The following is a 22,311-nucleotide window of genomic DNA, read 5'->3' on the forward strand; positions in this document are numbered from 1 at the left end:
TGTCAAATTAAGAATCGGTCTAAAAAGTGCAGTTATGCCACTTACAGATGTTTGAAATTGGAATAAACAAGTATGATTGACTATTTTCTCTCACAATGGGACTAAATCTTTTTATTGTCTATTTTCTTTAGTTTGAATAATCATGCCATTTTCTTCCCTTACCTTGTGGAAAGAAAGACTTTCATTTATATTGCGCTTTTCACGACAGCAGGCTATCAGAAAGCACCAAAAGGCCAATTAAGTTAATGTTATAATGTAAAAAGCGCAGCAGCTACTTTTCACAGCAACATTCCCCCAAACAGCAATGTGATGACATCCAAACAATTTGTTTTAGTGACATTGGTTGAGGGATAAATATCTGTCAGGACTGCATTCTCCAACTGGAAGAAGGTGCCATTGTTCCTTCTGCATTCACTTGAGGGCGCCCGTGGGGCCAGTGCTTAATCTTCCACCTGAAAGACATTGGCGCTATTCTCTTGCTGTGTTGCGCTCAAACGAAAGCATAACAAGGCCGGAATATCCTGGGAGAGCCCTCCAGTCGGCCTCTCGGCAGCCTCCGTGCCTCATGGGATTTACCCAAGTCCCACCAGACGTCGGAGTCAGAAGCCACCCAAATGGGGCGGGACCAAACGGTGATCCCGGAAGTAGGTGTTAAACCTACCAAAACCTACCTGCTCGATATCCACCAGCCTCCCTCGATTGTCTGACCTCCCCAGGGAGGCTGCAGCCGGGTGCTGTTCAGCACTGGTCCACCCAAACGTGGACCAGGCAGAACGGCACCTGGGGGGTCTCCTGGGCCATCGGTGGTCAGGGTCAGTTCAGGATGGCTCCCTGGCCCACCCCAGGAATCTGGACACCTTGACACTGCCACCCTGGCACTACTAAGGTGCCTGCGTGGCACTGCCAAGCTGGCCGGAGCACTGCCTGGTGCCAGTGCCAGGATGCCCGGTGCCATTGTGGCACTGCCCAGGGTCAGGGCCTGAAGGGGGCCATGCCCATGAAAGGAGGGTGGAGGGTGGGTTTGAAGGGTGGGGGTGTGCAGGGCAGGTACGTAGGGCCCTCCAGGAAGTTGGGGGTGATGGTTGGGGAAGCGAGAGGGGTGCTGGAAGGGGGCTTGGGGGAGGCCTGAAGAGGGGGGGCCCGCAGGGACCCCATAGCAGGCTGTCCTCACTTTGGGGGGGGGGGGAAGTGTCCGTGTGTGTGGGGGGGTGATATTCCCCATGGGTGGGGATGTGCGAGGGACCCAGGGCAGCACGGTGCAGTGGTTAGCACTGCTGCCTCATGGCACCGAGAACCCGGGTTCGATCAAGGCCCCAGGTCACTGTCCGTGTGGAGTTTGCACATTCTCCCCGTGTCTGTATGGGTCTCGCACCCACATCCCAAAAAGATGTGCAGGTAGGTGAATTGGCCACGCTAAATTGCCCCTTAATTGGGGAAAAAAAAGAATTGGATTCTCTAAATTAAAAAAAAAGAAATCGGGGTACCCATTCAAAATGGCTGCCTGATCTCTGTGTTCATTCGAAGTATGGGCTAAACTGGTGAGAAACTCCCCAGGGCCCAAAAAAGTGACCAAGTGTCAATGAATAGCAGTAGGGAACTCGCCGGTCCCTGAAAAACCTGCCACAAATGAACTTAGAAATTTTTTGTGAGAATCACACCCATTAACCTCAACAGTGCAGCACTTCATTATTATTAGGAATGTCAGCATAGATTTTGTGCCCAAGCCTCGTGAGTGGGGCTTGATTGCACAACTTAAGTGAGAGTAATTTGTAATGCTTTCCCCAATGACTTGTGCAAGTTCACCAAGTTCTACCATACAGGTCAGGATGATATCAGATTCCATATTCATTCCATGATGAGTTACCTGCCCTCAGCTGGAGCAGTGGGAAAACACTACAATTACTTTCAGGTCTTCGGTTGGGGTTGAAAAAAGGAACTCGACCAACATTTCTGCTCTTAATCTCTGTTCAGCGAGTGGACATCCATTGAGAGTGGCAAGAGTTAAAAAATGATGCTTTCCTATGGTCCAAATTCCTGATTATCAATTCTTAATAATAATAATCTTTGTTGTCAAAGTAAGATTACATTAACACTGAAATGAAGTTACTGTGAAAATCCCCTAGTCGCCACATTCGGCGTCTGTTTGGGTACACGGAGGGAGAATTCAGAATGTCCAAATTATCTAACAGCTCGTCTTTCGGGACTTGTGGAAGGAAACCGGAGCACCCGGAGGAGACACCCACAGACACTGGGAGAAGATGCAGACTCCGGACACAGACAATGACCCAAGCTGGGAATCGAATCTGGGACCCTTGCGTTGTGAAGCAACAGTGCTAACCACTGTGCTACCGTGCGCCCTATTCCACTGAATAACAGCAGCTCTGGGAGATATGAGTGGTGGGTGCAGAGCCCGTGGCTCTGTGTCAAAGCAAGGGGTTGATTTTTTTGGGGGGAAAGGAAAATTGGTGAGGGAATAAAATAGATTTGTTTTGATATTCAAAGAAAATGTGCAAAACACAAATGAAATATCTAAGTAAAGCTTATTTTAAATGTGTACATGATCTGCCAATAATTGCTTATTGCCATAGTCTTGTGTGGGCTGAATCACCTCTCTACTGCTTTATAATCTTTCCAGTAGAACCTGACCCCAGCTTTTCTTGCCCCCTCTACCATACTGCTTGCTTGTTGGTGTATTCTAGTTGAGTGTTGATCTGCTCTGGTTTTCTTCTGCGATATAACCTTTCCATATAATCTCTTGGTTAAGTAAAATACAACTATTTTACAGTCATTAATCAGCTACAATCCATATTTCAAGCAACATTAGAGATATTTGGAAAATGCAGTATAATATATTTTGTGAAATTATGTGTAAGCAAGTATGAATTTAAATCTGTCTTGTTCCCTGTCACCCATATTGTCAACCAAATACTCATCTTTGTTTCTAAAAGTTATAATATATTCAAGCCATTACAGTTAACCATAGAAACCCTACAGTGCAGAAGGAGGCTATTCGACCCATCGCGTCTGCACCGACCCTCTGAAAGAACACCCTACCTAGGCCCCACTCCCCGTAAACCCATAACCCCAACCAACCTGCACATCTTTGTGACACGAAGGGGCAATTTAGCATGACCAATCCACTTGACCTGTACTTCTTTGGACTGTGGCAGGACGCCGGAGTACCCAGAGGAAACCCACGCAGACACGGAGAGAAAGTGCAAATTTCCACAAAGACAGTGACCCAAGGCCGGAATTGAATCTGGGTCCCTGGTGCTGTCAGGCAGAAGTGCTAATCACTGTGACACCATACCGCTCCTATTGTCCACCAAGCATTGAATAAACAGCTAAACAGATTTTTGTTTACATGCAATCTCCGGTTAATTCTGAAGATGACTATTTGGTATATTGTTTTTCTAGTGAATTTGTTCAGTATGCCAACATACTGCAGCAATCTCCAAGTGTGTGTGCTTTCCATCAAAAGTACATTTGTTGAATGCTTGCTAAATCAGTAGGTAATCTATGTTACGAACGCAACTGTTGTTAATGCTGAGCAAGCCAGGTCTCGGATGGAAATCTGTCTCGGCTGATCGTAATCTGTTTTTTGTATTATAGAAGCGTGGAGGGACAGCTACTGAACTCAAATGCACAGAACTTCCGTGATAACTTCTAAAATTTGAAAAAATCAAAATGTTTATTTTTAAAAAAAAGATAAAACATAAACACACAAGATAAAAAGTACACAGTTAGAAAAGATCTTACAAGATAACCCCCAAAAATGCCTTACCAAAAGGTACACAATGGAACAAACTTTTTGGCAACAGCCCTTGTAGATTCTTAATTGAAAAATGCAGGAAATGTTACCAAATCAAGCCTTCCACTGCAAACGGAACTACATTTTCCGGCTTCCCAGATCCAAACAGATTCAAACAAACTGCTTCACAAGTTGCTTTCTCAATTCACAAATTTTCAGTATACTCCACTGCTACAGTTGAAAACAGGTTTTCTTTTCGCCCTTTCATGTTTGTGTTCCATTGCCTTCACAAATCCCTTTAAATTTAGGTTCCCCAAATAGTAAGATCTTTCTCTATCACCTCTATTTTAGATTAATGAATTTAAAATGTATGTCCCTTTTTGCTCATGACCCTCCTGTAAGATGCAAATATCCAAAGATGTGCAGGTTGGGTGGATTGGTCATGCTAAATTACTCTGTAGTGACCAGAAGGTCAGGTGGGATTGCTGGATTACAGGGATAGGGTTGAGGTGTGGGCTTAGGTAGGGTGCTCTTTCAGGGGCTGGTGTAGGCTCGATGGGCTGAATGGTCTCTTGCACTGTAAATTCTAGGAAATTATGAAATCTATGAAATGTTCCTTGTCACCTTTTGAACCACTTTTGAAATGTTTTTAAATTTTTTTTAATATAAGTTTAGAGTACCCAATTATTTTTTTCCAATTAGGTGGCCAATTCACCTAACCTTCACATCTTTGGTTTGTGGGGGCGAAACCCACGCAAACACAGGGAGAATGCGCAAACTCCACACGGACGAGCCGGGATCGAACCTGGGACCTCGGCGCCGTGAGGCAGCAATGCTAATCACTGCGCCACTGTGCTGCCCCTCTTTTGAAATGTAATAATTACCCAGCAATTTCAACACTTAATGCCAAATTTAAATTTCAAATCTACTCTCTTTACCTGTAAACTAAAACCCACCAGGTAAGGCCTCATTACACATGCAAAGAGGTAACAGCTTTTTACTCTTTCGTCCTTTATACTCCACAATTTGAGTCCAAAAACCTCCTTTGATTAGTCCTGGGCACACTCAATAGCTTTCCTTACCTAAGACAGAATAGATAAGATAACACACACACAAATGTAAAATGTACATATATCACATCTACAAAAGTAATGTGTTTTAAACATTTTACATGCAGAGGCTTTCCAGTTTTAAATTTATGCAGACAACTTGCATGGATTAACTTGTTTGAATATTAAGGCTATCATTGTCTTTGCATTGCCATTGGTGTACTATGGGCATGATTTACCTGCTGTGTCCCACCTCTCCCGGGATTCCCGACGATCATTACGGCTTTGTGAGAACGTGGGCAGGAACCAGTCTCGCAGAGTTAAGTGACTTTGAAAATTCACTTAATCTGCCTTTGCTAGATTGAACCGGTTCTCGGGATCTACCCGCCTTGCCAGGTAGATCCCAGCCGGGCGCCAATTAGTACTGGTGCGCACAAACCGGGGCCAGGTGTACTGTCACTTGGTGGGGAGGGCGGTCTCTCAGGCGATCAGGCACCCCTGGGTGGCTGGTATCTGGGCCAAGTGGCACTCTGACACTGTTGATGCCACCTGGGCACCATGGCACTGCCAGCCTGGCACCCTGGCTGGCAATCCCATGGGATCGGGCCCTCGCTGGGGATCAGACACGGGGGTGCCCTGCCCGTGTGAGGTGGCATGCAGGGGGCTCGAGGACCTCCCAGCAGATGAGTTGGGAGGTCCAGGGATCACATAGGGGAGGGGGGAGTCAAGGGATCTCTTCCTGCACTGAGGATCTCTGCTCGTCGGAGGCCCGAAATAAAACAGTGGCGTTGGTAGTGGGGTCGTTCCCGGCACTGCCTTGATTCCCGCCCAGAACGGACTCTTTTTAATGCCCCATGACAGGATAATAGTATTGTAACATTTGGGGAAAAGAACTTCCTTTAGCTTATAAAGCCCACCAAAATGTCAACATGAATCAGAATTTTAACTGCATCAAAGGAGGTCATTCTACCTACCATGCCTCTGCTTGCTTTTTGAAATAACTGTCTAATTTAGTCCCACAACCTTGTTTTTCTCCCATCACCCTGAAAATTAATCCTTTTCAAATACCTATTCAGTTGTTTATTGGAAGTTCCTATGGAATCTGCTTCCACCATTCTTTCAGGTTTATTGAACTTCTCAATTTTGTGAGTTCAATGGGGTTGGGAGGGGTGGAGGGGTGGTGTTCGGGGCGGAATCTCAATTCACCTCTACTGCATATTTTAAAGCTGCGACCTTCAGTTACTGACCTCCTTGTCAGGGGAAAAGTTTATCTTTATTTGTTCTATCAAGGTCCCTCATAACTTTTAATACTTCTTGTCTGATCTCCTTGTAACCTTTCTGCTAGAAGAATGATCTTAGCTTTTCTAATTGCTCCAAATCACTGAAAGGCAGGTTCTAAAGTAGTGTATTGTTTTATTGTTCGAATTTATCCAAATGGTCACATCAGTCTTTGCAGGTTTGATCTTTGTCAGATAAAATATTCTGCAAAAATAGTTGTTCCAATCACATTATACTTATCAAAAGTATACCTTGATGTACGAGATCAGTTCTAGTTCGAATCCGATGCTATAATGCCGAGAGTAATGTGCAGTTATTTTTGTGGATATTTTGATCTTTTAGGCATTATTTCACCTTTGTTTCTTTTGATATTTAAAAGGAAAATCAATTATTTTTCTAACCTTCTCTGAAGTTTGGTTGCTTTTTTTTTTCATTTATTTCAAATTCTTTAGTTAAAGGCCAATACAATTGAAGAGCGAGTGTACTTTTAAACTAAACTGTGCGTTCCCCATTGGCAGAAATACCAAGAAAAAATTGAAAGTAACAGAAGGATTCTCCATTTTGCAGACTCCGAGACCCATGAGTCATGTACCGCAAGAAGGGTGACGTAGTAATTGTATCTCAGTCCATGGCAACCATCAGCATTCTCCCAGTACTGAATGTCAATCTCCGTTCCAGTGCAATTCAAAAGACTAATCTTGGTTACTGTGTTTTTTAATTACAATTTTAAAAAATATATATATTTCATTCAAATTTTAACATTTTAACAATTAAACAGATAACATTTACAAAATAATACCAACCCCAAAACAATCCCGGACATCCCCCTCCTCCCACCCCTCTCCCTAGCAGTTGGCGGAAACCAGCTCCCCGAAATACAATACAAACAGATCCATGTCTCTTGTTCAACTCCTCAGACATCTCCACTCTCAGCAAATTTCACCTTTTCCATATACAAGAATTCCATTAGATCCCCCATCCATGCTGAGGCACAGGGTGGAGAAGCTGACCTCCACCCCAACAGGACCCATTTGTGAGTGATCAATGAGGCGAAGGCTAAAGCATCTGCCTCCGCTCCCGTCTGCAACTCTGGCAAGTTGAATTGCAATTTTGAATGCTGGGATCAAAACTCATACCAAAAAGGGTGCTGATCCTTATTAGCTCAGTGGTGCTATGTGGGGTCAGACCACATGCATGTGGTTATTACTAAACAGGAAACCTGTGTTTCACCTGATGAGATAAAATATTTCCCCTCAAGGATATATTTTCCAGCTTTTTGTTGCCCCCCCCACCCCCCGGTTCTCTGCACCGCCTCTCTCTGGAAAGTATTGATTCCTTGCTGGGGAATAATTAACCAAACACTAGATGCCACCCTTGCTTAAATTGATCTTCGTATGTGACTATTAGCAGATTATTGGCTATGGCGGGCTGGAGGCAAATTGGCAGCCAAATAACACTCCTTAACTTGAGTCTTAGCACCCGTTTCCCTGCTGTGATGAAGAAATTTATAACTGAGATGTCAGATCATATTAAACATGTGAAATATGTTCTTAAACTGCACATTATGAACCTTTCTATCATTTGACGAAGGATAAATTTTCCTATCAACGTATATTTAAGTTAAATAAAGTTAATCTCAAAACAAATATAAATTAGTTACTGAAATAGGAGGAGAATTTAAACTTTGAATGCAAAACAGGTAATATCAGATCAGCTGCCGTGATGTACATCGCTGGAAAATTGTCAGAATGGTGAACCACTGTGGCTTGAGGCCTGGCGCAGGAGAAAGGGCTTCAATGATTAAGAGTTATGGGACCGAGACTTCCGGTTGCGGCGATGACCAGCTAAGCCGCACGTTTCGGCGGCTCCAGCTTTGACGGACCTTCGGGCTCTTTTAAGAGCCCCAACGGGAAATTTTTGCGCCGAAACCCGGTGTGGGGGTGAAGCAACAGGGAGTCCCCCCCCAGTGTGAAAGAAAAAGATCGGCGGCGGCGGCCAGATCACGGAGGATCCTCGAGGGCAGCGGCAGAGGAAAGAAAGGAACAAGGTGGCGTCGCAGGGAGCCCAGGCGACATGGGGACTGGACCAGGATGAATTTTTAAGACGGTGTGTGGAGCTGCTAAAAAAGGAGGTGCTGGCCCCGATGTTACAGGCAATTGAGGGGCTTAAAGAAACACAAAAGGCCCAGGAGATAGAGCTCCGTGTGGTGGAGCAGAAGGTAACTGACAACGAGGACGAGATCCTGGGCCTAGCGGTCAAAATGCAGACGCACGAGGCGCTTCATAAGAAGTGCATCGAAAGAATTGAAGTCCTGGAAAATAGATCAAGGAGAAAGAACCTCCCCGAGGGAGTGGAAGGAGCTGACGACGGGGCTTATGCGAGCACAATGCTACGTTCGCTAATGGGAGCTGAGGCCCCCTCGGGCCCCTTGGAAGTGGAAGGGGCCCACCGGGTCCCTGCGAGGAGACCAAGCACTGGAGAACCACCTAGGGCGATGGTCGTGCGATTTCACCGCTTCAACGACAGAGAGGTTGTTTTGAGCTGGGCCAAGAAGGTACGAAGTAGCAGATGGGAGAATGCGGTGATACGAGTGTATCAGGTCTGGAGTGCGGAGGTGGCGAGAAGGAGGGCGAGTTTCAATCGAGCCAAGGAGGTGCTGCAGAAGAAGAAAGTAAAGTTCGGGATGTTGCAGCCGGCGCGATTATGGGTCACGCACCAGGATAGACATTACTATTTTGAAACGTCGGAAGAAGCACGGGCCTCCATTCAAAAAGAGAAACTGGACCAGAACTGAGGGACTGATGTTGGAGGGGAAACGACAATGCTGATGTATAGAGGTGTAAATTGGGGAGGGGGGCACACTGAGAAATGTGGGCACCGGTGGGGGGGAAAAAGAGACACCGGCGGGGGATGGGGAATGGGAACGGGGCTGTAGGGGGAGCTGCGCCATAGGGACGGGATGGTTCTAGAAAGCGCGGGGTTTCTTCTTTTTTTTCCCCGCGCCAGAGAGATGATGGCGGGAAGATGGGCGCAAGGAGGATGGGAGTTCCTCACACGGGGGGTGGGGGAGGGGGTGGGGGGGGGGGGGTCAAGGAGAGAGCGGGAGAAGCCGGGGTCAGTTGAAGTCAGCTGACTTTCGGAAGCAATATGGGGGGAGTAACCATGCTAGATGGGGATCTAGCAGGGGGGACAACTGCGTTGCTGCTGCTGAGATCGAAAGGGAGCTGGTAAGAGAAAAGGTGGTCGAGGCGGGAATGCGCTGCCTGGGGGACGGGTGGGTGCGCGGGACCGGGACGTGGGACTGGCCCGGAGAGGGTGATGGCTAGTCGACAGGGGAGGGGGGTGGGCCGGCCCCCAGTCCGGCTGATCACGTGGAACGTGAGAGGCCTAAATGGGCCGATTAAGAGTGCCCGAGTGTTCGCGCACTTAAAAGGACTGAAGGCAGACGTGGCCATGCTTCAAGAGACGCATCTGAAGGTGGCGGACCAGGTTAGGTTAAGGAAAGGATGGGTGGGACAGGTGTTCCACTCAGGTCTGGATGCAAAGAATAGAGGGGTGGCCATGTTGGTGGGGAAACGGGTGTCATTCGAGGCTAGGGACATTGTAGCGGACAGCGGGGGCAGGTATGTGATGGTGAGTGGCAGACTGCAGGGAATGGAGGTCGTGCTGGTCAACGTATATGCCCCGAACTGGGATGATGCGGGATTTATGAAGCGGATGCTGGGACGTATCCCGGACCTGGAGGTCGGAAACCTGGTAATGGGGGGGGGGGGGGGGGGCGACTTCAGCACCGTGCTAGACCCAGGGTTAGATAGATCTAGATCCAGGACCGGAAGAAGGCCGGCAGCGGCCAAGGTGCTTAGGGGGTTTATGGACCAAATGGGGGGAGTGGATCCGTGGAGATTTGCCAGGCCGCTGGCCAAAGAGTTCTCCTTTTTCTCCCATGTCCATAAGGTATACTCCCGGATAGATTTCTTTGTTCTGGGAAGGTCACTGATTTCGAGGGTGGAAGGAACGGAGTACTCGGCCATCGCTGTTTCAGACCATGCCCCACATTGGGTGGATCTGGAACTAGGAGAGGAGAGGGAACAGCGCCCACTCTGGCGACTGGATGTGGGATTATTGGCGGATGAGGGAGTCTGCGGAAGGGTGCGGGGATGTATCGAAAGGTACCTGGAGGCCAATGATGATGGGGAGATCCGAGTGGGGGTAGTATGGGAAGCGCTGAAGGCGGTGGTCAGGGGAGAGTTGATCTCCATCAGGGCTCACAAGGGGAAAACAGAGGCCAAAGAGAGGGAAAGATGACTGGGGAAGATCTTGAGTGTGGATAAAAGATATGCGGAGGCCCCGGATGAAGGACTATATAGGGAGAGGCGAAGACTCCAGGTGAAGTTTGACCTGCTGACCACAGGGAAGGCAGAGGCACAGTGGAGGAAGGCACAGGGGATGAGATATGAATATGGGGAAAAGGCGAGTCGCCTGTTGGCCCACCAGCTTCGTAAGAGGACAGCGGCGAGGGAAATGGGGGGAGTTAGGGATGAAACGGGAACTACGATGCGGAGAGCAGGGAAGGTAAATGAGGTGTTTAAGACCTTTTATGAGAGGTTATATAGGTCCCAACCCCCGGAGGGAAAAGAGGGGATGCAGCAGTTTTTGGACCAACTAAGGTTCCCGAGGGTGGAGGAGCAGGAGGTGGCAGGCCTGGGGGCGCCAATTGGGGTGGACGAGGTGACCAAAGGGCTGGGGAACATGCAGGCAGGGAAGGCCCTGGGACCTGACGGGTTCCCGGTGGAATTTTACAGGAAATACGTGGACCTGTTGGCCCCGCTGCTGGTAAGAACCTTTAACGAGGCCAGAGAAGGGGGGACTCTACCCCCGACAATGTCGGAGGCGACGATATCACTAATCCTGAAGCGAGATAAAGACCCGCTGCAATGCGGGTCTTATAGGCCTATCTCGCTCCTGAATGTGGACGCCAAGTTGTTGGCAAAAGTGCTGACAAGGAGGATAGAGGATTGTGTCCCAGGGGTGGTGCACGAAGATCAGACAGGGTTCGTAAAGGGGAGACAATTGAATGTCAACGTGCGACGGCTATTGGGGGTAATAATGATGCCCCCATCAGAGGGGGAGGCAGAGATAGTGGCGGCAATGGATGCAGAGAAGGCATTCGATAGGGTAGAGTGGGAGTATCTATGGGAGGTGCTGAGGGGGTTCGGGGAGGGGTTTGTCAGCTGGGTTAAACTCCTCTATGGGGCCCCAATGGCAAGTGTAGTCACAAATCGGCAAAGATCGGGGTATTTTCGACTACATAGGGGAACAAGACAGGGATGCCCTCTGTCCCCATTACTGTTCGCGCTGGCAATTCAACCACTGGCCATAGCGCTGAGAGACTCCAGGAAATGGAGCGGGGTGGTTAGAGGGGGAGAGGAACACCGAGTGTCACTCTACGCAGATGACCTACTGCTGTATGTGGAGGATCCAGTGGGGGGGATGACAGAGGTTATGCAGATATTGAGGGGGTTTGGAGATTTCTCGGGATATAGGCTTAACATGGGAAAGAGTGATACACCCTGGGGACCAGAGTAGAGGGATAGAAGGCCTGCCGCTAAGGAGAGTGGAAAGAAACTTCCGATACCTGGGGATTCAGATAGCCAGGAGCTGGGGAACCTTACACACTCAATCTGACTCGGCTGGTGGAGCAAATGGAAGAGGATTTCAAAAGGTGGGATATGCAGCTGCTGTCACTGGCGGGCAGAGTGCAGGCGATTAAGATGATGGTCCTCCCGAGGTTCCTATTTGTGTTTCAATGTCTCCCTATATTGATCACTAAGGCCTTTTTCAAGAAAATAGATAGGAGCATCCTGAGCTTCGTGTGGGCCGGGAAGGCCCCGAGGGTAAGGAGGGGGTTCCTGTAACGTAGCAGGGACAGAGGGGGACTGGCGTTGCAGAATTTGGGCGACTATTACTGGGCCGCCAATGTGGCGATGATCTGTAAGTGGATGATAGAGGGAGAGGGGCCGGCGTGGAAAAGGCTGGAGATGGCGTCCTGTAAAGGAACAAGCTTAAAAGCGCTGGTGACGGTGCCACTACCGCTCTCCACGAAAAGGTTTGCCACGAACCCAGTGGTGGCGGCAACATTAAGTATCTGGGGGCAATGGAGGCGACAGAGGGGTGTGCTGGGAGCCTCGGTGTGGTCCCCGATCAGGAACAACCATAGGTTTGCCCCAGGGAGGTTGGACGGAGGGTTCCAGAGCTGGCACCGGGCAGGAATTAGGAGAGTGGGAGACTTATTTATAGATGGGACGTTTGGGAGCACTAGAGGAAAAGTATGAGCTGCCTCCGGGAAATATCTTTAGGTATATGCAGGTGAGGGCGTTCACGAGACAACAGGTGAGGGAATTTCCGCTGCTCCCGACACGGGGGATCCAGGATAGAGTGCTTTCGGGGGGGTGGGTCGGGGAGGGCAAAGTGTCCGAAATATACTGGGAGATGAGAGAAGAGGGGGAGGAGCTGGTAGAACTGAAGGGAAAATGGGAAGAAGAGCTCAGGGAAGAGATTGAGGAGGGTTTGTGGGCTAATGCCCTAAGTAGGGTAAATTCCTCTTCCTCGTGTGCCAGGCTTAGCCTGGTCCAATTTAAGGTGCTACATAGAGCACACATAACGGGAGCGAGGTTGAGCAGGTTCTTCGGAGTGGAGGACAAGTGCGGGAGGTGCGGGGGAAGCCCGGCGAACCACACACATATGTTTTGGTCGTGTCCGGCACTGGAGGGGTATTGGAGGGGAGTGGCGGGAGTGATCTCGAAGGTGGTGAAGGTCCGGGTCAAGCCAAGCTGGGGGTTAGCTATATTTGGGGTAGCGGATGAGCCGGGAGTGCAGGAGGCGAAAGAGGCCGATATTGTGGCCTTTGCGTCCCTAGTAGCCCGGCGAAGGATTTTATTCATGTGGAAGGAAGCGAAACCCCCCCGGCGTGGAGGCCTGGATAAATTACATGGCAGGGTTCATAAAACTGGAGCGGATGAAGTTTGCGCTGAGAGGATCGGCTCAGGGGTTCTCCAGGCGGTGGCAACCGTTCCTCGACTATCTAGCGGAACGTTAGGGGGAAAATAGATAGCAGCAGCAGGCCGGGGGGGGGGGGGGGGGAGGGAAGGGGGGGTAAATTGTTTTTGTTCTCGAGGGGGTGAAGGGGCGGGGGGGGGGAGAACTATTTCGTGTTATTTTGTTAGTTCACTATTTTATTTAAACAATGTTATCTATCAGTTATGTTACCGTTTTTGTTGATTTGTAAGGGGGGAAAATTGTGTTTGAAAACTTTAATAAAATATATATATTTATTTAAAAAAGAGTTATGGGACCAGTTCTGAGGCAGGAGGCACCTATTCAAAATGGACAGGGTGCACCTCAGCACGATTGCGACCAATGTTCTTGCAGGGAGATTTACTGGTATTGTTGGAGAGAGTTTAAACTAAATTGGCAGGATGGGTATAAGAATGTTTAAATAGAAAAGAGAAATAAGTTGCATAAAGTGAGTATGTTGGACTGAGTATTCGATAGGCCTGAGAATAACTACAGACATTACAAAAATAGGTTGGGATAACATGTATGCAAACTCACAATGTGGGGTGAATGCAGTTAGTGAGCCACAAGCACAAATAGTCGTGTAAAAATATGATGTTGTGGCAATAACAAAAACTTTGTTTAAAAATGGTGAGAACGGAACACTTAATATTCAAGGATATAAAGTGTTTCAGAAAAGATAGGGAAGGAAAACGGGACGTGAGGCGGCAGTACTGATTGTACTGCAATGTTTCCAACATTGTAGTGTTGGAAAGAGAGGATGTCCTTGAAGGGCAACAAAGAAAATCTATTTGGTTAGAATTGAGAAGCAAAGCGGATTTGATCAAGCTATTTAGGGACTGAATTTTACAGGGTGCCATGGTCAAACCCCCACCCCACAAACCAATTGGATGGCCGTCAGCGGCAGCCAGCGGTGGTGGCAACTGCTGGAACTAAAGGCAATCCCATCCCAATGAAGAGCCTAGCTGAGTCCGGCGTCTCACCGATGGGTATTGGAGGTTATGTTCAAGAGGCTGGGGAGGAATTTGGTGTGGGGGGTGTCTTCAGTGGGCCCTGGGAACCAACAAAGGGGGTTTCCCCCATTGCCCATCACCAGCCCACACAGTTAAAACTGTCAGGCTTCCTGCATGATGTGTGCCTTCCCTTGTGATGTATAATACTGGCAGCAGCACAGCCCCTGTCAAACCCACCAGTGACAGAGAATAAAATCCAGCCCGCGGGTATTTTATAGGCCTACAAATTGTGGAGAGAGAGCTTGAAGAAAATCTGCAGCGAAATCACAGATATGCAAGGACTATAGAGTGGTGATATTGGAGGAGTTAACGCAAATATCGATTTGAATAGTGTTAAAATAAAGCGTAATGAGGAGGAGGAAATTTATGGAATATTTTCAGGAAATCTGCACACTACTCATGAGACTTGCTGTCTCACTTTAATATGCAGGTTTGCTAAAAAGTGATCCCACCCACAACTGACGGGATTTACATCGCAACATCTTGTGAGATCGCATTCGATCTCGCGAGATGTTACGAACCGGGTAGATCCCGGGAGCAGGGTCTCCCGGCTTCTGTCGGCCACGTTGTGCCGTGGTGAGCTGCTTTCTGAGCGCACCATGGCCGTTTAATCACGCCCAATTTATGACTTGGATATTGAAATACTGAGTAAAATTTCAAAATGTGCTGATGATACAAAATTTGGAAAAGTGGCAAACAGTGGGGAAGATACAAATTGTGTGCATAGATGGACTAGCAGAATGGATAAACCAGTGACATGTGGGACATCTGCAGTGTGAGGTGTTGCATTTGACAGAGGGGGAGAGGCAAATAAAGATTTAATGGCACAATTCTAAAGAGCGCGCAGGGACAGATGGACCTGGGGAGTCTTTGAAAGTGGAAGCACATAATGATCTATAAGGGATCTTGTGCTTTATAAATAAATATATTGAGAACAAAAGCAGGAAATGTGAAACCTTTATAAAGCTCTGCATAAGTCACAGTCAGCCAGAGTATTACATTCAGTTCTGGTTACCACGCTTCAGGAAGGTAGCGCGGGCCATTGAGAGAGTGCAGTGAAGATTTACCAGAATGGTTCCAGGGAAGGGTAATTTTAGCTGCAAGGTTGGGTTGGAGAAGCTGGGGTTGTTCTCGTTGGAGCATTGGAGAATGAGGGGAAATTTGACCGAGGTGTCCCGGATTATGACAGGTTTGAATGAGGTAAACTGTTTCCATTAGCTAATGGTACAAGAACTGTGAGGTGCAGATTTAAGGTTTTGGGCAAGAGATGTAAGGAGGATGTGAAAAAGATCATCTTTACACAAGAATGTTAATAAACTGGAACTCTCAAAAACAAATTTGAGGGCCACTTGAGGGAAATAAACTTGCAGGGCTGCCGGGATAGAGCAGAGGAATGGAATTGATTTGGTTTGCTCTACGTAGTACTGGCATGGACTTGATGGGCCGAAAGGCCTCCTTCTCTGCTAAGATATGTTCCAAGACTCTATGGTGTAATAGGGGGTCATCCACTATCAGTCACTTATATGAGGTTATATTCACAGATCCTTTAGCTGCTTAATTTGTAAATGATGTTGGCATTCACAAATGCAGATTCTGAACAGAGATGGCATATTGCTACCTGATTGGCTAATTAATATGTTAACTCATTTTGATTCCATTCCAACAGAGAAACTGTTTTCCTTTTGGAGGGGCGTGCGTGTAAGGAGAATTAGTTTATGTCGAGCAATAACTGCATTTGAATTCCTTTAGATGTGTTGTTTGTACCATATATGATTTTTTTTTAAATACATTTCGAAGTCAAATATTGGTCTGTGACTTGAGCATTTTATTAAGGCCTTGATTTCTGATGGCTGTTTTGATGTTCTTCAGTGGTAGTGAAAATTATTCTGAGTTAGTCAAAATATTTATTTCTAACCTATTACAAATTGTTCTCTTTTTGCCTTCTTATAGATGTAGCAAATTTTGATAGTGTAGTCTCTTCCACTGAGAAGCTCAACCATCCCACAACTTCCAGGCCCAAAGCCAGTGGAAGGCGACCTCCATCTCAAGTTTTTACATCTGTAAGTGGTTGAAGAATGTATTGGATTACATAGATTTTACAGTGCAGTAACAGGCCATTTGGACCAGTAGAGCTATGCCAATGTTTATGCTGCACCCGAGCCTCCTCCCACCTTACTTTATATCAGCCTATCCACGTTCTCGTTGATTATATCAAGTCAGGCCTTCGGTAGCGCATTCCAGATTCTGACCTCTCTCCGAGTAAAGAAGTATATTTTCCCAAAGTAAACACTTTTTCTGAATTCTTTACTGGATTTATCAGCAACTATCTTTTGTTTTGTTTTAGTCCTAATTTTGGACTTCACACAAATTGAACCATCTACACGATGTCTGCTCTTGTAAATCACGTCACAATTTTAAAAACCTCTATCAGGTCACCTCTCAGTCTTTTCTGGAGAAAAGAGCTGCAACCGGTTTGTCCCGATTGTGGTAACCTCTAATTTCTAGTATTGCCCTTGTGACCTGTGCATAGTACTCCAAGAATGGTCTAACCAGGGTTCTGTGTAAGGTTGAATTTACTTTTAATTTGAATTGCACTACCCCCTAAATGAACCCAATGCTTTGTTTAAATTTGTATGGTTTTAAGACCATAAGACATAGGAGCAGAATTGGGCCACTCGGTCCAGCTAGTCCGCTCTGCCATTCAATCATAGCTGATATTTTCCCATCCCCATTCTACTGCCTTTTCCCCATAACCCCTGATCCCCTTATTAATCAAGAACCTATCTATCTCTGTCTTAAAGACACTCGGTGATTTGGCCTCCACAACCTTCTGCGGCAAAGACTTCCGCAGATTCACCACTCTCTGGCTGAAGAAATTCCTCCTCAACTCTGTTTTAAAGGATCATCCCTTTAGTCTGAGATTGTGCCCTCCGGTTCTTTGTTAACTAAGTAATGATTTGTGAATCTGCACCTCCTGATCTCTTTGCACGTCTGATCTGATTTAGACTTTTCTAAGGAGCCTCCTTATTCCTCCTCCTGTTTGCCTTGTTTTGATTTTGTGGTGACCACGCTGCATTTAAAAAAAAATAAACTTGAGAGTACCCAATTCTTTTTTTTACTTAAGGGGCAATTTAACGTGGCCAATCCACCTACCCTACACATCTTTGGGTTGTGGGGGTGAGACCCACGCAGACACGGGAAGAATGTGCAAACTCCACACAGCCAGTGACCCGTGGCCGGGATTGAACCCGGGCCTCAGAGCTGAGACAACAGTGCTAACCGCTGCGCCACCATGCTGCTCACACTTCTTTTGTGTGGGTTTTTTTTCATGATATAAGTTTCGAGACATGTAAGCTGCTGCTTCAGAATAGGAGTCCTTGAATAAAATTCAGCAGGAGGCCTGAAAATCGGTATTATGCCGGCGTGAAGTTTCCATAGGATGTTCCGCTGGTGCCTGCTAAAACTGATGTGCATCCCGTTAGTTGGATGTAGGTGAAGGCCTGACTGGAATCTTCTCCTCTCCCCCCCCCCGCCCCGGTCCGGTTCTCCGCAATACCAGCCTGAAAACATGCGGGTCCAGAACACATTTGGAACAATGTGGCATGCAGAAGTCGAGACTAGCCTGAAGAATGCCTGGGGCTGCATCCAAAGTTCGGGATGGAGGCCGGCAGCGTCCCTGGAACACCACAGAAGTGGGTGGGGGAAGAATCGATGAGGGGAGAATCTATCAGGTGGTCCTTCAAACTTCAGTGTCATCGGGATCCATCTTCCAGCCTCGGGGTGTTCCTGGAGGTCCATTTTTCTTTTCAGCAGGTCTATTTTCTTAACCGACACGCAATTATCAAAGCCACTTTGGTCAAGAAGGTGCCCTCTGTATTTTTCTCAGGACAACTGTTGGTGGGCTTTAAATGCTAGATTCAGAGGGGGGAAAGCAGAACTGGAAACGGAAGGCAGAAAATTAACGAGAGTTTGAGAGCAAAGAAAGGTTGGAAAATAATTTTTGTTAAATAACCACTTAATGTCACAAGTAGGCTTCAATTAAGTTACTGTGAAAAGCCCCTAGTCACCACATTCCGGCGCCTATTTGGGGAGGCCATACGGGAATTTAACCCGTGCTGCTGGGCTTGCTCTGCATTACAAGCCAGCTGTTTAGCCCACTGTGCTAAACCAGACACAAAGGAATCCACCTGTGCATAATTGTGTATACCTAAATGTAGGGAACATAGTGAATAAGGCTGAGTACAGTGAATAGCAAGCTGAGGGCAAGATTAATGTGGACATTTTTTTTGTACCTGTTGCAAAAACATGACTTAGAGTGTGGTAGGAATGTTGGCTTAATGATCCGAGTTAGAGTTTTCAGGCAATATGAAGAGCGGACCAAAAAAGAAGGGGTCACAAATTTTATTACATTTTACTGCTGTGAGAAGGAATAATATGTTAGAGAGACCATCAAATTTGATTATATGGGTTGAACTAAAAAACTAAAAAGGGATAATCACACTGCTATGAGTGTGCTATAGATAGAGTCATAGATGTTTACAGCATGGAAACATGCCCTTCAGCCCAGCTTGTCCATGCCGCCAAGTTTCTATCACTAAGCTTGCCTACATTTGGCCCATATCCCTCTATACCCACCCTGCCCATGTAACTGTCTAACTGCTTTTTAAAAGACAAAATCATACCCGCCTCTACCACTGCCTCTGGCAGCTCATTCCAGATGCTCACCACCCTCTGTGTGAAGAAATTTCCCCTCTGATCTCTTTTGTATCTCTCCCCTCTCACATTAAACCTATGCCCTCTAGTTCTATTCTCCTCTACCTTTGGGAAAAGATTTGACTATCTACCTTATCTATGCTCCTCATTATTTTATAGACCTCTATAAGATCACCCCTAAGCCTCCTACGCGCCAGGGAAAAAAGTCCCAGCCTATCCAGCCTCTCCTAACTCAGACCATCAGGTCCTGGTAGCATCCTCGTAAATCTCTTCTGCACTCTTTCTCAGGTGATCCTGAGGATTCATCTGAGGAAGGAGCAGTGCTCCGAAAGCTAGTGATTCGAAACAAACCTGTTGGACTTTAACCTGGTGTTGTAAGACTTCTTACTGTGCCCAACCCAGTCCAACGCCGGCATCTCCACATCATGGCACTCTTTCTAGTTTAACAATATCCTCCCTATAATAGGGTGACCAGAACTGAACACAGTATTCCATGTGTGGTCTTACTAATGTCTTGTACAACTTCAACAAGACGTCCCAACTCCTGTATTCAATATTTTGACCAATAAAACTTAGCACGCTGAATGCCTTCTTCACCACCCTGTCCACCTGCGACTCTACCTTCAAGGAGCTATGAACCTGTACTCCTAGATCTCTTTGTTCTGTAACTCTCCATCATTAACTGAGTAGGTCCTGCCCTGATTTGATCTACTAAAATGCATCACCTCACATTTATCCAAATTAAACTCCATCTGCCATTCATTGGCCCACTGGCCCAATTGGTCAAAATCCTGTTGCAATCTTGTATAACCTTCACTATCCACTATGCCACCAATCTTACTAACCATGCCTCCTACATTGTCATCCAAATCATATATGGTCACATGCCTTCAGTTTGAAAAATAACCCTCCACAATCACCCTTCGACTTCGGTCGCCAGGCCAATTTTGCATCCAATTGGCTACCTCACCCTGCTTTCCGTGAGATTTAAACAGTTACCTGAATATAACTCCCATCAGGATCTTTTTTTCCTGTGTGATTCCTCAACTTTACCGACACAGATTATATGCCTTCTGACCTGATATCGCTTTGTGCTATCGATTTAAGTTCATTTCTTACGAACAATGCAACCCCGACCCCTCTGCCCATCTGCCTGTCCTTTCGATAGGACACATATTCTTGGATATTTAGATCACAGCCCTGATCCCCTTGCAGCCACGTCTCTGTGATACCTACAACATTGTACCCGACAATTTCAATGTGCACAACAGTTCATTTACGTTGTTTCGTATGCTGCACGCATTTTAGGTACAACACCGTCAGTCCTGCATTGACCTTGAACCTATGTTATCCTCTTTTTTTGTTGTGCCCTAAGTTGTATTCCTCTTTGCTCTATAATGTTTCTGGAAACTTTACTAACCTCTCCTGAATCCTCAGCCCCTTTAACTCGTTTAAGTCGTCATCATTAACCCGCACTTTCATCTTCTTCTTTAACTTTGGTTTTCTAATTTTCCATACAACTGAACCCTCCCCCTACTATTAATTTAAAGCCCTATGTACAGCCCTAGTTAAGCAATTTGTCAGGACTCTGGTCCCAGCTTGATTAAGGTAAAGACCATCCCATCGGAATAGCTCCCTCCTTCCCCAGTGCTGGTGACAATGTCCCATGAATTCAATCTATTTCTCCCACACCAAACTTTGAGCCACGCATTTACCTCTTTAATCTTTTGACCTTGTGCCAATTAGCTCATGGCTCAGGTAGTAATCCAGAGATTATTACCTTCTTGGTTCTGCTTTTTACTTTAGTTCCTAGCTGCTCATATTTCTTCAGCAGAACGCTTATTCTTGTTCTACCTATGTCATTGGTACCTATGTGGACCATGACAACTGGATCTTTACCCTCCCACTCCAAGTTCCTCTGTAGTCCAGATGAGATATCCTGAACCTGAGCACCAGGCAGCCAACACAACCTGCAGGGCTCTCGATCCTGGTCACAGGACAGTAGTCTATGCTCCTAACTATACTATGCCCAATAATAACTACATTTCTCCCCCTCCCCTCCCCCCACTTGAATGGCTGCCTGTACCATGGTGTTGTGGTCTGTGTGCTCATCCTCCCTGCAGTCTCTATTCCTGTCCACACACGGAGCAAGAATCTCAAACCTGACAGACAAGATCAAGGGCTCAGGCTCCTGCAACCCTACCTCCTGGATCTCTCTACCTGCCTCACTCGCAACCACACCCTCCTCTCCCTGCACAGGGGTTGAATGTTTGTCGAAGTACCTGCAGCATATGTGGTAGAAGTTTATCTTTTTGGGGAACACTGCATTTTAATCTGTTTTCTAATCTATTACTGTAATGCTTCTTACATTCAGAAAATGCATTGAACGGAATGTACGAATTATGAAAAACACTAAATAATCCACATTGAATTTTAACCCTTGCAAGCTGCAGATCACTTATCCAAGCCACCTCATCTGGTGAGAGGATGGCCAGTAGAAAGAGATACTTGGTAGAGGCCGTTTCAAACCTTGAATTTCAATGTTAACAAACCTTCTTGTTTTCTTTCTGCAGCCATCGCTTTCTAGTCCTGATTACTTGGACTCACCAATTTCACAGGAAGAGGATAGAGAGGAGCAAGAGAGAGTAGAACTTGATTCTAATACAGCAAAAGTAAAGGAAATTGTAAAGAAAGCTCCAAGACCTATCCCAGTATTACCAGTGAGTTGTCACCACTTTGTATTTTTGAAGTCGTACTTGAGGTAATATTGAAACATATGGACTGAGCCAACTTTGTTTCATTATAATAATAATAATATTTATTAATGTCACTATAATTAGGCTTACATGAACACTGCAATGAAGTTACTGTGAAAATCTCCTTGTCGCCACACTCCGGCGACTGTTCGGGCACTGAGGGAGAATTCAGAATGTTCAATTCACATAACAAGCACGTCTTTCGGAACTTGTGGGAGGGAACCGGAACACCTGGAGGAAACCCATGCAGACAGTGACCAAGCCAAGAATCGAGCCTGGGACCCTGGCGCTGTGAAGCAACAGTGCTAACCAATTCATCTTCCCTGCACATCTTTGGGTTGTTGGGCTGAGACCCACACAGACACAGGGAGAATGTGCCAATGCCACACGGACAGTGACCCAGGGCTGGGTTCGAACCCAGGTCCTCGGCGCCGTGAGACAGCAGTACCAGCTCACAATTTCACAGTAAAAAGTATTAGGAACGTATGTAGGTTTTATAGAAACAATAAATTGACACGGCAATGCATTTCTTGCACACATGCCCAGCTGGGCACTGACAAACCAACAGGAAAGGACAAGCAGAAGCTTATAATGAAAAATGAGACTTGTGTAATAAAACATTCCAATTTTAAAAATGATGAAAAGCATGTAAACACAGTGAATGCTCTCAGGATATT

The 22,311-nt window shown here is 46.6% G+C and overlaps 1 protein-coding gene across 2 annotated transcripts in view; it reads left to right on the forward strand.

The window, feature by feature from the left end:
* The window catches only part of sh3kbp1 (SH3-domain kinase binding protein 1), a 442,493-nt gene that overhangs the window by 394,019 nt on the left and 26,163 nt on the right, over positions 1-22,311 (forward strand). For both annotated transcript variants that reach the window (XM_072514175.1, XM_072514176.1), the window contains 2 exons: positions 16,116-16,225; positions 21,452-21,598. In XM_072514175.1, the coding sequence (XP_072370276.1) occupies positions 16,116-16,225; positions 21,452-21,598 (257 nt within the window). The remainder of the gene's footprint in view (positions 1-16,115; positions 16,226-21,451; positions 21,599-22,311) is intronic.

The sequence above is a fragment of the Scyliorhinus torazame genome, chromosome 8 (genome assembly GCF_047496885.1).
Source record: "Scyliorhinus torazame isolate Kashiwa2021f chromosome 8, sScyTor2.1, whole genome shotgun sequence".
NCBI lineage: Eukaryota > Metazoa > Chordata > Chondrichthyes > Carcharhiniformes > Scyliorhinidae > Scyliorhinus > Scyliorhinus torazame.